This window comes from Monomorium pharaonis, chromosome 5 (assembly GCF_013373865.1).
Source record: "Monomorium pharaonis isolate MP-MQ-018 chromosome 5, ASM1337386v2, whole genome shotgun sequence".
Lineage (NCBI taxonomy): Eukaryota > Metazoa > Arthropoda > Insecta > Hymenoptera > Formicidae > Monomorium > Monomorium pharaonis.
The window spans coordinates 29092435-29107370 of NC_050471.1; the positions used below are offsets into that span (position 1 = coordinate 29092435).

At 39.7% G+C, this 14936-nt stretch overlaps 1 protein-coding gene across 2 annotated transcripts; it reads right to left on the minus strand.

Annotated features, from left to right (window-relative positions):
• Window positions 1-148: 148 nt before the first annotated feature.
• Window positions 149-14820, minus strand: LOC105835574 (kinesin heavy chain). Of its 2 annotated transcripts, none has more exons than XM_012679013.3 (14): window positions 13857-14820; window positions 13205-13346; window positions 12647-12820; window positions 12258-12526; window positions 11910-12156; window positions 11596-11832; window positions 7998-8344; window positions 7709-7918; window positions 7450-7593; window positions 7071-7355; window positions 6764-6949; window positions 6438-6641; window positions 5788-6082; window positions 149-5135 (listed from the first exon to the last, which is right to left on the minus strand). In XM_012679013.3, the coding sequence occupies exons 1-14, from the start codon at window positions 14013-14015 to the stop codon at window positions 5059-5061; spliced, it is 2976 nt and encodes a 991-aa protein (XP_012534467.1). In that variant the 5' UTR covers window positions 14016-14820; the 3' UTR covers window positions 149-5058. The 2 variants fall into 2 exon arrangements, with proteins under 2 accessions (XP_012534467.1, XP_012534468.1); XM_012679014.3 differs by having other exon boundaries at window positions 149-5198.
• Between the last annotated feature and the right edge of the window lie 116 nt (window positions 14821-14936).

Sequence of the window (14936 nt, forward strand, 5' to 3'; positions counted from 1 at the left end):
TGACTGAAGAACATTAAAATTTTTTGTGCGATTGTACTGATGGCTTTAAAAGTAATACAAATCAAATAAGTAAACTGATAAAAGTTTGGAATCTCCTTTCAACTGGGACAGGGTGATCAGTACAGAATTTTACGCACGCATAAAAAGATATTTGTATGTATAATATATTTTTTTATTATGTTACCTTATAAATATATTTCTTTCGGAGATTACTTCGCCGGGACAATATGCGGTGCAACAATAAATAAATAAGTGAAATACAATCGTGTGATTTTCCTTTCTTATTCTTTCAATATAAGCACTGCGTCTTGTTTCAATAATCGAATAATGATAATATAACGATATCTTAAAATTACAGCTTTAATCCAAGAAGAATATTGTATTACAATTTATATAGTACCTTGTAGCTACAGCCTCTCTTCTACACCCTGCATACAAATTTTACTACAATCTAAGTCTAGGAAAAAATTGTTTAGAATTGCAGCTATGCGTTTCTTTTTTTCGCGTTTTCTTTTTATATCTCGCTTTCGCTACTTTGCTGTTTCAGATGAGGTAGATCTGAACTCGATCTCGCAGAAAAACAAAACATCTCGCACGATGGGAAAAAAAAGATAAGATCGTTACACAAAAATTGCATTACGTGAATCATCAGAGAACTTTACTATCACATTCTGTTCTCGCTAAAATTCTCTCTGAGATCGGATCTCTCGAAATAATGGAACGGAGAGAGGATCCTTTTTTCCTGCTTCCTTTCGGGATAAAGGAAACGAAAAATGCGCCTCACTCATCGTCGAGACGAAGAGACTTAACTAAATTGTAGATCGACCTCCTCTTTAACAGTGACTGACTGGATGGCTGCGTGCACATAAATCGTTATAATCTCGCCTACTTAATTGCGAATAAGTGTGTGTAGTGTATTGTTATTTTTGCTCTTTTTTTTCTTCCTTTACTCAGACACATGCCGGAGACGTTACGAAAATAATATATACCAATAACTTTCTGTGTCTTCCCCACGCATGTCGGCGAACGTTACTCGATACATTATACATACATCATTAATAATAAGAATCGTTGCTGTTGCGCTTATGTGGGATTGTTATCGCCTATCACAAAGATCGGTATAGCGATTTCTTACATGATTTTCTTCTTACTTAATCTCTCTTTTTAGTTTTTAGCTTAATTATGTCGCGAAAGGGAAAAGGGAGAGAAAAGGGGGTTAAATCTCGACGGTCGCGAATTACAACAGTCTTGTCGAAGACGACGATTAATTGTATTAATCGGTAGGAAAAAAAATTCGCGGATTACAGTTTTCAGCGCAACACGATTGGAAAGGAGGGGAGGGGGGGAGAGAAATACATTTATCGGTGTCTAAAGGGGGAGGGGGACGCACGTAAAAGAGAGAGAAACATTAACGTTACAGATGTATGTGTGTATTATGTTATATCTGCGATAAATACAATCGTGCATAGAACGCATGCTTGCCTTTCTTCTTTCGCAATGGAGGGCGAACGTACACCCTCTCCTCTCTATATTCCGTTCACGAAATTCTAACGTGTGACATATTACATGTATATATATATATATATTTATTTATATATAATTCGTATATTTACATATACCCGACAAAAATAGTTTAACGATAATTGCACTCGCATTAATGCACCACACACTTGTCGGCCGTCTTCGCCCACATCCCACATATGAGCGAAGAGGGGGGGGGGGAGGGCGGGAAAAGAACGCAACTTTCTCGATACAATTACATATCACAAAAGTTAAAAGAGAACCTGGATGATGTATATGATAGAAAAGAATACAAGTATTAGTCGAATATACTTCTCGCGTTTACATTATTACACCTCGCTTCCTCGCACCACGCATCACGCAAAAGCTGCCAGGCAAAGGTGCAAATGCACCCATTATTGTTAAATAAATCCCGCGAGCGTTCTCAGTTTAGTTTTTCGGCTCTGAGAATCTCCGCGTCCGAGGAGGCTCGAAATTATTACGTAGGATTACATCATAGGAAATGTGTATATCGCGAAATAACGAGGAAATGCATGAGCGCCGCGAAAGGCCATCGTTTAGCGTCCGCCCGCGGGCCATTTGCCAGTATTCGGGGCGATTCGTAATTATCTTATCGCGATTTATAAATTAGTAACGATACGGCTATCTCGAGAGCGCGTGATCATACATAGAGAAGTCTTATAAAACAGATTTACAAAAAGACGTATACATTATTTCGTGTGTAAAATCGTGGGCGGAAAAAAGAGCGTAGAAAATAACATGATACAAAACAACGCGATCGTGAGAACTGATCTGGATTTAATAAAAAACAAAACAAAGTAGCGAGGATCTCTCGAAAAGAATTAATGATGACGCCGCAAATGAAAAATGCGCGAGCACGAAACTCCGACGAGAGTGTTTCCTTTCTTCCTCTTCTTTCCTTTCGGGACGCGCGATAAGCAGATTTCACACTGGGTTTCATCGCTTGCTCATAATCGGAAGAAGCGAGAAAGAAGAAAATCCGAGAGGTTTGCCGGATTCCGGAAGGCTGGGGCTTCTTCTCGTCACTTGATGGTCGCCAGAGGAGCAGCAAAAGGAGCGTGTCGGGGATAAATTAATCTAAATTAGACGCACGCGAGAGAAACGTCGGTCGATGAACTGTACGCATGATAGCCGTCGATAGTCGGTACAAATCGCTCTACTTTCCTGTCCTGCGGAATAGATCCTCGTTCTGAATTTTCCTCGCTCTGATAAGAACCGAGCGTGGGCTGGTCGCCGTGACGCGCTGAGAGCTTTGGAAAGGCAATTCCTCGCTTGCCTGCGGATCAAGCGTGCCTTCCGGCAAGAATGCGCGCTGGAGGGACCTCGAACTCGAGTCCATGACGCTAGAACTCTGACCGAATTGTTATCCTTCATGCTTAGACAAAACTATACGGAAAAAATAGTTTTACTAAAGTATTTAAAAATTTAGCAGATTTGAAAATTTTGTTGAGTTATAAAAATTGTGTAGAACCTTGAACTTGATGGCTAGAATGTCAAAACTTTCTGCAACATTGTTCATCATGTTCGAGCGTTCTTCATAATTTTGATTAGCCAACAAAATTATTTTTTGTATCTGTCAAAATTTTCAGGTACTTCAGCAAAATTCCTCTTTCTGATAAAAATTGTATAATCAAAGTTTGGTCATAAGACAGCCAGTTTTTATTGATTTTCATATTTTTTCAATTCCCCCCAAAAGATAAGAAAACATACAAGAGGAAGAGAATAAGAGAAGGAATAAATGAATATATATCGGTCAGACTGAAGGGTCTATAGACCTTCAGAGTCTAACCGATATACATTCATTTATTTCTTCTCTTATTCTCTTTTTCTTGTATGTTTTCTTATCTTTTTTCTGTAGACCCTTATTGATTTCACTTTCGATTTGTGCCGATACTAAAGCGGCTTTTAAACGCTCAATATTATTATTCCATATTATTGATAGTCTGGAGGATATATTGAAGATTTGTGCAATATATTGTATGATTCAAAATTCTTTGAAATATATTGTGCAATTTGTAAAATATTAGGCTGTCTGTAGGTACTATTAAAAAATATATAATTTATTAGCTTCAATGGTCATTTTTAGCATTAATAGATCACGTCAAAATTAATGCTAATTAATTAAACCTGAATGATCACGCGTTCTATCTTGACTCTGAAAATGAACGTTAATATAAAAAAGCATCTATATCTACTGAATTGTTTAAGAATAATTATAGCATAAATTATCTTTAGAATCTAATGGCACAATATGGGTAAAATTCAAACAAAAATTTTAAGATCGTGTTAATATAAAGACAGTTGTTTACTGAATATTTATTATGAGTTTATCTGATCTTATCTAATTGTCAGAAATATGCAGTGATTATGTTCGACGAAATATATGACAAGAATTGATCAAGGTCTGATCACTGGAGCAAATCAAGATTTAGTGGAAATAAATTATAGAATATATTGTATAATATAATGTCCAGACAATCAATAATGAGCGTTCAAGGATCATTTAAGGCGTACATTTTGTAACAGCAATCATTATCCGAGTTGCTGTCCACGATCGCGAGTTCTAGCGACAAGTGAACACGAGTTGTTGCCGTGCGCTTTTATCGCGAGGTATTCCTTATCAGCTAGCAGAGAGATTTCTTATGATTACAAATACTTGTGTAAGCCGCGATCATTTTTAGGATTATGACACGCAAAAAAACCTTAAGCAGTCAACTTTAAGAAATTAACAGGATTTGCTACCGCTTGTATTAAGCCTTAAGTTCTATGATTGGTTCACTGCTCAAGTTTTACTGCTTAAGTCTTTCCGTGTGCCACCGCCCTTGCACTCGCTCAAAGCCGCATGTCCGATCGCCTTATCGATTAGTGAATTAGTTAGAACCCGAACTAAACGCGTTAAGTCTTTGTTGCCTCTTACCAAAGATCTTCGAGGATCCTGGTTGATGTGACCATGCGATCCTCGCTACGAACTCGTAAGATTTGTGGCAAGAATTTTTCTCGATTTTCTCTTGATTCAATTTTTAGACTGAGTGTGATTTAAATAGAAAACACTAAATTATTCCGCGAGAGTAGCGAGAGGCTTCCCCGTGTAATTCGTTCGATTTAGACGTACATATTAATATCTATTATCGAATTATCATATACATATATATATACACACACATACACACACACACACACACACACATATATATATATGTGTGTATATATGACATTAACTTAAATAATTTATAAAAATTAACTATTTACATCGACAGGACATGCAGCGCGTATGACATACATACACACACACATACACACATATATATATAAATATATATGTCACATATGTGTTATATATATGTGTCATATATATGTACATATTGTATATAATTTAATGCACTTATACATATATACCTAAGCACATGCTTGCTCTGAGAAAAAGAGGACAGAAACAATTAAAAGAACTGGCGGTGCTCTCTCCTTGCGGATAATATAGTACTATGCCCTTACTTTATAATAATAATAATATAACATTTATGCATATCCGTTATACATAAGAGCCGCTGGAATTCTTTTGTTTTCATCGATGAAAGCGTTCTTGCATTCGTTTTCTGTAAAAGTGAAGGGTATTTTGGCATTATGCGATCACGATCACTGTACGCTGTTACCCATATCTGTGTGTGTGTGATCAGGAACATGGAAAAAAAAGAGGAAAACATAAATATACATCGTACAAAGTAATATTGGCCAGTCAAAATAAAATTTCATATTTCGCAAAACCAATCGTCATGATTTCTCGATATACTTAAATGATACGGCAATAATCACAACTGAGAAAACATTTGAAATAAATAGACTCATCATGCAAAAGAACCCGATTCAATTGTAGGTTTAAAGAAAACGTCGAAAGGTTTGTTCACTTTTTTGTTTCATATTCGCTTCCTACTTCCTTTATAATGAAATGTGCGCGAGAAGCTTTATGCCAAGGTAGTAGGCGTAACAAAATCGACCCACTTACTCAAAAGTGCAGAAGTTATTTGAGGAGGAGGAACAAAGCCGTCATTCCTTTTATAAAATCAAACAAACCCGTACGACGTAGGCTTTTTAATTAAGTGAATCTAAAAAAAGGGAAAATCAAGATGATTGTATACAAAGTGAGACTTAAAAAAAACGAAACAAAAGGAAGAAAAAGAGACGATGGCAATTTTAACTGACACGATTCGAAGGCGTAGGAGGGAGATAGAGGATTAAACTACTCCTTACCACGATTGCCGGTTCTAATGGCGTTGACGTTACTCAGGTGGTGCTGGCCCGCCCGAATCGGTTTCGCGATTTGTGCGCTCGGCCCGCGTCGCGCCAGATTCTTCTGCCGGACTGCCTCCTTAATCCGGTCTACCTCGTACTGATAGCGCTTGCGATCTCGCATCGCGCCCTCCTTGGCGTCGCGCAGCGCCGTCTCCAGAGCTTTGACGCGCTCCATCGTCGCCCGCAATCGTTTTTCCAGTTTAGGTAGCTCGCAGCGAAGGTCTGCGTTATCTCTGACGAGCTGTTTGTGCACCTATAATGCAAACGTATTATTATATATGGAATCAATATATTAATAGCACAAATATAAATAGAAACAAGAACAAATTTTAATTATAAATTGGCTACATCTAATAGTGACGTATTGATGGAAAATCTATCCGTAAGTAGACGTGTGATTTGCACATATCTGAACTATATACCTCATCGATATGTACAATGAACTACTTGACGCAGTGGAAGAAAAGCCGGGCGAATAGAGTGAGAGGGAAGATAGGTTGCAGTCTTTCTCGTCTCTTTCTAGTAAATTCAATTGGTTCGTATTGAACACGTAGTTCGGCTTCCCCTTCACTGCATCAAGCAGTCCATTCTACATGTCGATGGTATACCTTCGTCAACTGGTCCAGGTTATTTTCCAAGAAGGATATCTTTTGTTTTTGTGCAAGAGAACCGCCATCGTCTTCGTTATCCTCCGCGTTAATGGTCTTCTTTATTCTAGCCTGCAGGTCCTGGACAAACAATTTGCGCAGATTGTGCAAGGTCTGCAGTTCTTTGGCTACCGTATCCTCCAAACCCTTGAGATCTTTCCTTGCCTGGAATCGAAAATTTCGACGTGATTGTAAGCTTACTTTACACGCTCATAAATCTACTTTGGATCGTGCAATCAACAGAGATCGTTCGTCTATCTCGTATGAATTTTGTGGTTCAAACATACTTGTTCTCGGCGCTCGTTCAACAACAAAAGCTCCTGCAGTTTAACCGATTTGTTAGCCTCCTCTTGCTTCAACCGTTCGTAATCGGCCTGCATCTGCTGATGCGCCAGAGTGAACTTCTGATTGAGATCTTTGAGCTCGCTAATCAGTTCCTGCTTCTCAGACAGTTCATCCCTGAGCGCGGCAACCTTGAATAGTGTTAGGCCCAAAATGTTAGAAAATTTGAAGGAAAACAGGATGTAAATCCAAAATTAAACAAATAAAAATTCAATCAATATTCAGCTAAAATGTATTTCACAAGTAAGCAACCTGTTTCTGATGCGCATCCCTCAGCTGATCCATCTGCTCCTCCAAGGCCACTCGCATCTTCGTTGCCGCCTCCTTCTCCTCGGCCTTCTCCTTGTTGGTAACCGCTTGTACTTGTTCGGCGGCCTTCAGCTTGGCGCATTCCTCGCGCAACGCGTCCACGTCCTCTTCCAGAGCTCGCTTGCGCGCTTCGGTTTCCTTCATAGATTCCGTTAGCGTTTGCATACGGGCCTCGTGTTGCGATATCAACAGTCGGCATTCGGCCAAGTCCTTCTCGTACTCGGAAACCTAAATATTTACGCAAAACGAAGATTGATTAGAGGTGAGCGATGTGGAGAAGAAATTGATTAATGCGATGACGTGAAACCCGAGCCGCACTCACTTTCTTGTTGCAGTCTACTTGGGAGGTTTCCAATCCCTGACATCGCTGGACCATATTCTTCACCTCAGACTTCATCTTGCTTATGAACAGTCGCGCCACTGTAAATTCCTCCTCCAGTTTACCGTTGCTCTCCGGCGGAGAGATCTTAAATTCAAATCAAGATCGTTATTGGCGAAACTAACAAAATTTGTATTAAACAAATATATTTTAAAAAATATAATCTAATCTTTATTTTTGTTTGGAAATAATATATCCTTACCTTTAGATTTTCGTTAGACTCGCCACCAATAGCTACACCAATCTCTCCTAAGTCTTTCAGGAAATTCGCTAGCATTTCCGCGATACGTTTCCTCTGATGGGTCGACATATCGCGTAACTGTTGTAGCTCGGATGCGGTGTTGTTCAGAGCTACTTGTTTAGCTAGAAGCTCCTCCGACATTGACTCCTGTTCTTTGTTCTTCAGCTCGACCTGAAATTTAGTGTAATAAGAACAAAAGTTTGTTTGCGTTCCTGAACAACAGTCTCTTCCATCATTCAGGAAATCTTACCTCTTGCGACTTTTGATCGTAATTAACTGCAAGCTCTTCCAGCGCTTGCAGCACCTCCTTCACCTCTTCCTTAGCGCTCTCGTTCTCCTGTTGTATTCGATTCATCTCCTGTTGTAACTGTTCGTAATCTCGTCTTGCGCTGGCGATAAGTTCCTCCTGTTCCTCCATCTGCTCCTTCAGTTTCTCGACATACTGTGACTGCTGATTGATCTCCTCGTCCTTGTCGTCCAATTGTTGATACAGCCTTTCGCGTTCCTCCTCAAGCTTCTGCCTCTCCTCGTTTGAAAGCGAACCAATCATGAGACCGCCGCCGGGAGTAGCAGGCATCGGACTGTCGTCTAGTTTGACTACAAAATAAAGAGTTTTATTATATTTTATAATTCATGATTTGTACACGCAGTAGTCTAAGGCTACATTCCAAAACGTCCTTTCTGAGGAAAATTTTACTCGAAATATATAGTACACGTAACGTATTCTGTTATTATATTACATCGAATAAAATTTTCCTCGGAAAGGACGTTTTGGAATGTAGCCTAAAGTAATAGCAGAGAGGAACCTGAGGCTGGTATTCATAGTCGGATCTTATATTTAAGATCATCTTAAGTACTGTCTTAAGATGCCATCAACCAATCACAGAGCCGTATTAGCATCTTAAGACATTGCTTGAGACGATCTTGAAATAAGATTTGACTATGAATATCGGCCATAGACTGCGTTCCGATATTTACTGTCAATACTGAAAATCTACAGTATATGTGACGTAAACTATAGATTTTCAGTACTGGCAGCAACTAACAGTGAATATCGGAACGCAGCCATAGTCGAATCTTATTTCAAGATCGTCTCAAGCAATATCTTAAGATGCTAATACAGCTCTGTGATTGGCTGATGGCATCTTAAGACAGTACTTAAGATGATCTTAAATATAAGATCCGACTATGAATACTGGCCTGAGAGCGGCCACCGCGGCCTCTTTCGTGCAACCGATATTTGACTAGCATCAGTGCCAAACGTGGATGTAAAGTCTGTTTTACATTAATCGCAAGCAGCTAGTTGCGACTTGCGACATCCAATAGACGCTTAGTTTCTAGTTAAAGCTCGACATTTATTGGGTGTTGCAAATTGCAACTGGCGACTGCAATTAATGTAGAACGGGCTTTACATCCATGTTTGGCGCTGATGCTAGTTAAATATTGGTCACACGAAAAAAGCCGCGGTGACCGCTCTCAGGTTCCTCTCTGGTAATAGCCAATAGTCAATCATCAAAAATGCAAGAATTCAATAATAGCTGCATTTAGTGCATCAAAATGTTCCTGAGTGTTCCTGTGCGATAGCAGAGAGAAACCTGAGAGCGGCCACCGCGGCCTTTTTCGTGCGACCGATATTTGACTAGCATCAGCGCCAAACGTGGATGTAAAGTCTGTTTTACATTAATCGCAAGCAGCTAGTTGCGACTTGCGACATCCAATAGGCGCTTAGTTTCTAGTTAAAGCTCGACATTTATTGGGTGTTGCAAATTACAACTGGCGACTGCAATTAATGTAGAACGGGCTTTACATCCACGTTTGGCGCTGATGCTAGTCAAATATTGGTCGCACGAAAAAAGCCACGGTGGCCGCTCTCAGGTTCCTCTCTGGCGATAGCCTGTGTTATTGAGCAAAACCTCGACTACGAGCAACGTTAAAAACATACTGTATGATCTGTAAGGCCCGGTTCCACAACTCACGGTTAAATTAACTGGCCGATTATTCCATTGGAATTGACCAATCGTATTTGTCGTTAAGCAAAATTAACAAATACGATTGGTCAATTCCAATGGAATAATCGGCCAGTTAATTTAACCGTGAGTTGTGGAACCGGGCCTTATTGTATGTTTGTAGCAAAAGTGGTTAAGGACGGGATTCATAGACCGATCTTAAGCTCAAGCATTGTCTTAAGTCTAGCTTCGAGCCGACTTGAGACTTACTTAACCAATTAAATAACAGCATTGACGTCTCAAGATCGTGCTTAAGCTGGAACTTGAATAAGATTTGACTATGAATTCCGGCCTAAGTGTCTATATATTTCAGTGTTCCTGTGCGCGATAGCCTCCTAAGGTCTGTTTTTTATTCCTGCACTGCTGTACTGGTGCAATAAGTTAGAATAAGACAAATATTTTTTTTCTCGTTCTAACTTATTGCACTAGTGCAGCAGTGCAGGAATAAAAAACAAATCTCTAAGCAAAGCTACAAGTCACATAAAAAACATTATGGCCGGTATTCATAGTCAAATCTTATTTCAAGATCGTCTCAAGCAATGTCTTAAGATGCTAATACGGCTCTGTGATTGGTTGATGGCATCTTAAGACAGTACTTAAGATGATCTTAAATATAAGATCCGACTATGAATACCGGCCTATAAGACCTGTAAGTATACACAAATACGCAATTAATAACGTTTTTTACTGGGAGAACTAGTGCGCATTAAAGTTCAGTGCAACATGGCTTCGCGGGATGGTCCAAATTCACGAGATGCACGGTTAGCATTTGGACTATTACATTTGCTTTCTTCGTCATCATCCAGTAGTGATGAAGATAACTTATTATTAAAATAAGATCCGCGGAAAACACCAAAGATCGAAAACTTTGGTCAAGTCATGCATAACCTTACGGATAAGGATGTACGTATATATATATATATTCATTGTTTCTGCAGATTTTTGTATTACGTGAAACAATATGTATTGTATAAATATAGTATTAATACTATATATATACAAATATATTATTTTATTTTATATTTATCTATTTCATAGACTTTTCCGAAATAAAAATCAATTCCTAATATAAAGCATATGTAAGCCTGGCTGGACGTTGTCGTTATTATTTAAAGGTTTTTTTTTTATAATTATAAATATTTATTATTCGCATATATTACAACAAACATTTCGACTCTCTGTTTGGGACCTCTTCATTATTCTTTCGATTTGTAAACAATTAATATTATAATGTCCTTAATTCTAATGCAAAAACTGATTAAAATAATGGGAAAGCGAGAAGAAAATCAATAAAAATGCATTTATCTTAAAATCTTCTTCCATGGTTTCAAATACAATGGCACAAAATGCGCCACAAAACCGCACTGAGATGGAACTGAGAATAATAGACGTGTTTAGTTGGGAATGCAAAAAACTCACACTTTTAGTGCATTCCGGCAGTGTCACCTGAACTCAATGAATTTCCAGTGCGCACTCAGTTCTGCCCAGTAAAAAACGCTATTATTCAGCGTTTTAATTTCGTGCTCCCATTTTTGGTCATTTTTTATTGGCTCACTATACATGACGTACACTGACATCATGGCATCATGAGCAATGGTTTACTTTGTATCTTTACACCATAATGTAATTTAATCTTATACAGATTACTTATACAGATAATTTTACAATTCTTTCTTTTGTATTCATCTTATTGTCTTAATATGTAAGACATTAAGCCATCCATCTTCAGAAATGCATCAATCAAAACAGAGTATTTTTATCGCAAGCAATCCAGCACAAAAACAAGTGTGCCGCTAGCTTTAATTGGATGGATGTATTTATAATAATGTATGTCTTTATTACCTTCAATAGATGCGGTGATCGGTGTGGTAACATCTGGTCCTTCAATCAGGCTAACCTGCTCCTCTGGTTTAACAGTCTCACCAGATCGCCAACGTGACAATTCTGCCTCCAATTTGTCCACTTTGCCCTTCCATCGCGCCACTTTATCCTTTTCACGTTCGTAACGGCGCTTCCATTCTTCGGCCGTCAATTCCTCATTCACGCATACAACGTTCTTGATAGTCTTGGCGCGTTTACCTACAACGAATACGTACAAAATCTGTCGAACAGAGCAATGTGCTGTCGCAGGTCAAAGAGATATAATAGATTTTTACCGAAATCTAAAGTTGATTTCGTTTCGGATTCGTTAAAACTAGCGGGAGAGCAACAAATGATGATTGTGGTCCTGGCGTTGCCACCCAAGGATTCTTGTAGGATTCTTGTTAGCTTAGAGTCACGATAAGGAATGTGAGTCTTATTGCCGTCAGCCAAGGCCGAGATTACGTTACCAAGTGCAGACAGAGATTTGTTGATGTTTTTCGCTTCATCTAGCACCGTTCCCTCTGCACCGGTTTTAGAAACCTAGTAAAACGCAAAATAGGGAAGATAAAAAGTATAATATAACAATAATAATAAAATTAAAAAAATGAGATTAAAAACACGTTTTCTTGTGCGATTCTCACCTTTTCGGAACCGGCTAAATCGACGAGGTACAACTTGCCGGAGAGTTTCTTTTGATTCTCCAAATTCTCTTGTTTAACATTTATAAGGAAAACGGAATGGGAACGTGAGCTGTGCTCGTTCATGTTGGTCACGGCGATGTGCCGGTTTGACTTGCCCTCCTCTATCACCTCGAACACTTCCTCAGGACTAGAAACAAACCGCTCGGTCGCGCCTTTCACGAACGGCACCCGGTTTTTGTCTTCGTGTACGCTTAAGTTAACTTTAGATACTAAAACAGAAAATCGAAACAGAGATTACTTTGAGAAGTGCAGAGATATTGATTGTACAAGCATTACTTAATTATTAATATTAATGTCAATTACAAATATAAAATCAAGCGAGGACTTACCATCGAGAAGATCCCTGATTTTATCCATGTAAATCTCAAAGTACGATACTTTGATATGGAATTCCAAGTTCTCCTCCATGCCATATATGTGATTGAAGATGTCATTGACGATTCTCGGGATTATGCCCTGTTTGTTAGGATCACCGATGACTCCCTCCATCGTGTGCGTTTTACCTGTGTATGAAAAACTCAAATATAATATGTATCATGATTGATAATAATTTTAATTTTACAAATTGTCTACTTAAATTCTGAAAAAAATTACTAATTTTTCAAACATTTTCCATGTTTTTGCTTAATAAAATTGAAGCATTTTTAAATACAAATATAAAGTGATTTATTCTTATCTAAAAATCTCAATTTATGTGATATATTTTTAGCTAAAAATTTCTTATCTAAAAGTCTCAAACAAAAGTCATATAATAATTGTAAAACAAAAATCAAATGTTTGAAGAGATAATAGTTCTCAGAGTTTCAATGAAAGCGAGATTTTGGATTATCCAAATTCTTCTAGTCAGTAAACACCTGTTCTATAATAAATCTTGAAAAGTTCTTTACCTGACGATGTTTGACCATATGCAAAAATGGTTCCGTTATATCCTGCCAAAACATCTGTGACGATAGACTTTGCGGCCTCATTGTAAACTTTGTCTTGCGTGGCGTTTGGTTTAAATACTTTATCAAAGAGGTATACTTTGCCCTACAATCGATATACATTATGTATAAAAAATTACAGAAAAAAACGCTCTCAATAAAAATAATTCTTATATAGCTATAAATATGTAAAATCTCCCTTATTTCCCAACTGTAGCAATCAATTTATAATAAATGTTTAATTAAAAGCTTGCAAAATTCAAATTATATGAAACATATTAAATCACTGAAGAGTCACCGTTGCATTTATCATGTATGTGTTGCATTTTCCAATGATAAACACTTAATATCTATTTCTATCAATTTAGTTCTTATTCCTTGATCTCTTTTTAAAAATTAGAAAAAGATAAAAAGCTAAATTTAAAAAGGAGTTGCTAATACAGCACACAAAATGTGCGGAGTAGACTTTGAAAATTCTAAAGGACATGTGCTCTATGATTCATAGACCCACTATAGACACAACATCTATAGTTACACACAATATATGCAACGATGAGGGAAAACGGGAACGAATCCCGGGCCGGAAATCGAGGCCGAGAATCCACGTTTCACGTACCCCAATGGAGATGCAGTTCTCGTCGTTACCGGACGGGAACTTGACGATAAACTTGGAGCCGGCCTTCTCCTCGGAGTCGTTCAGCGGCCGAAACCTACAGACCACCTTGATGCTGTCCTCGGCAGCGATCTCTCGCTCCCTCGGCGTCTCCATTGCCATTGCGAGTGGAGGCGACGACGGTGAGACGATGACGAAGGTGCGCGCGCGCGCGCCTTTGTCTATGTGTGTACGTGTAGATCTGTGTGTACCTAGCACTCGACTCTGGTATCGGCGCGACCGATACTACTCTTCTTCTTTACCACCACCACCTCCTCCTCCACCTCCTCCTCCTCCTCCTCCACCACCTCCTCTTCTTAGGCTGTTCTGCGTTGCTTCTGATTATCCTCGGCTGCGATTGTGCATGGAGCGAGGCATAGGCGACGGGATGGCATAGGCGCGTACCGCATGAAGGGACCGTCGTCCACTTATATCTGTCTCCTTCTCGCTTTCCCCTCCTACCTCCGCTACTCCGCTCCGCTCTGCTCCGATAGCAGCAGGCCCGTGTCTGTCACCGTTCTCTCGTCGAGCAGCAAGATGGCGGCGGCCGATGAGTGGCTGGCTGGTTGAGGTTTATAGACCGACTGGCCTGATCCTGGGCCACAAGGCCCACTTTGGGTGGCAGGCGCGACGGGCGACGATGACGCCTCGGCAGGTCCGCACCTACGTCCGTCTGTTTGTCTCTCCCTCCCTTTCCCTCTCGGCCTCCTTTCTCGCTCGCTCTCGTTCGATTCGAAAATCGCGAGCGCGTAACGTTTCTCTTCCGCTGCGGGCCGCGAGGACGAGGAGGCGATCGCGCGGCGATGGTGTGGCGCGGCTACGCGGCCTACCTATCTACCTACCTCCAGAGAAACTTTGCGAGCGAGCGAGCAATTCCCCGAGTGCTGCGCCTCGCGCGCGCGCGCAATCGATGACGAGTCTCTCTCGACGAGGACGAGGAGTCGGGGAGACGTGACGGCGACGTTGCGTTGCGCGCTACATACGCCGCACACCTACACCTACACCTACACTCTTATTATTGTCATTTTTATGGCTCTAGGGGCT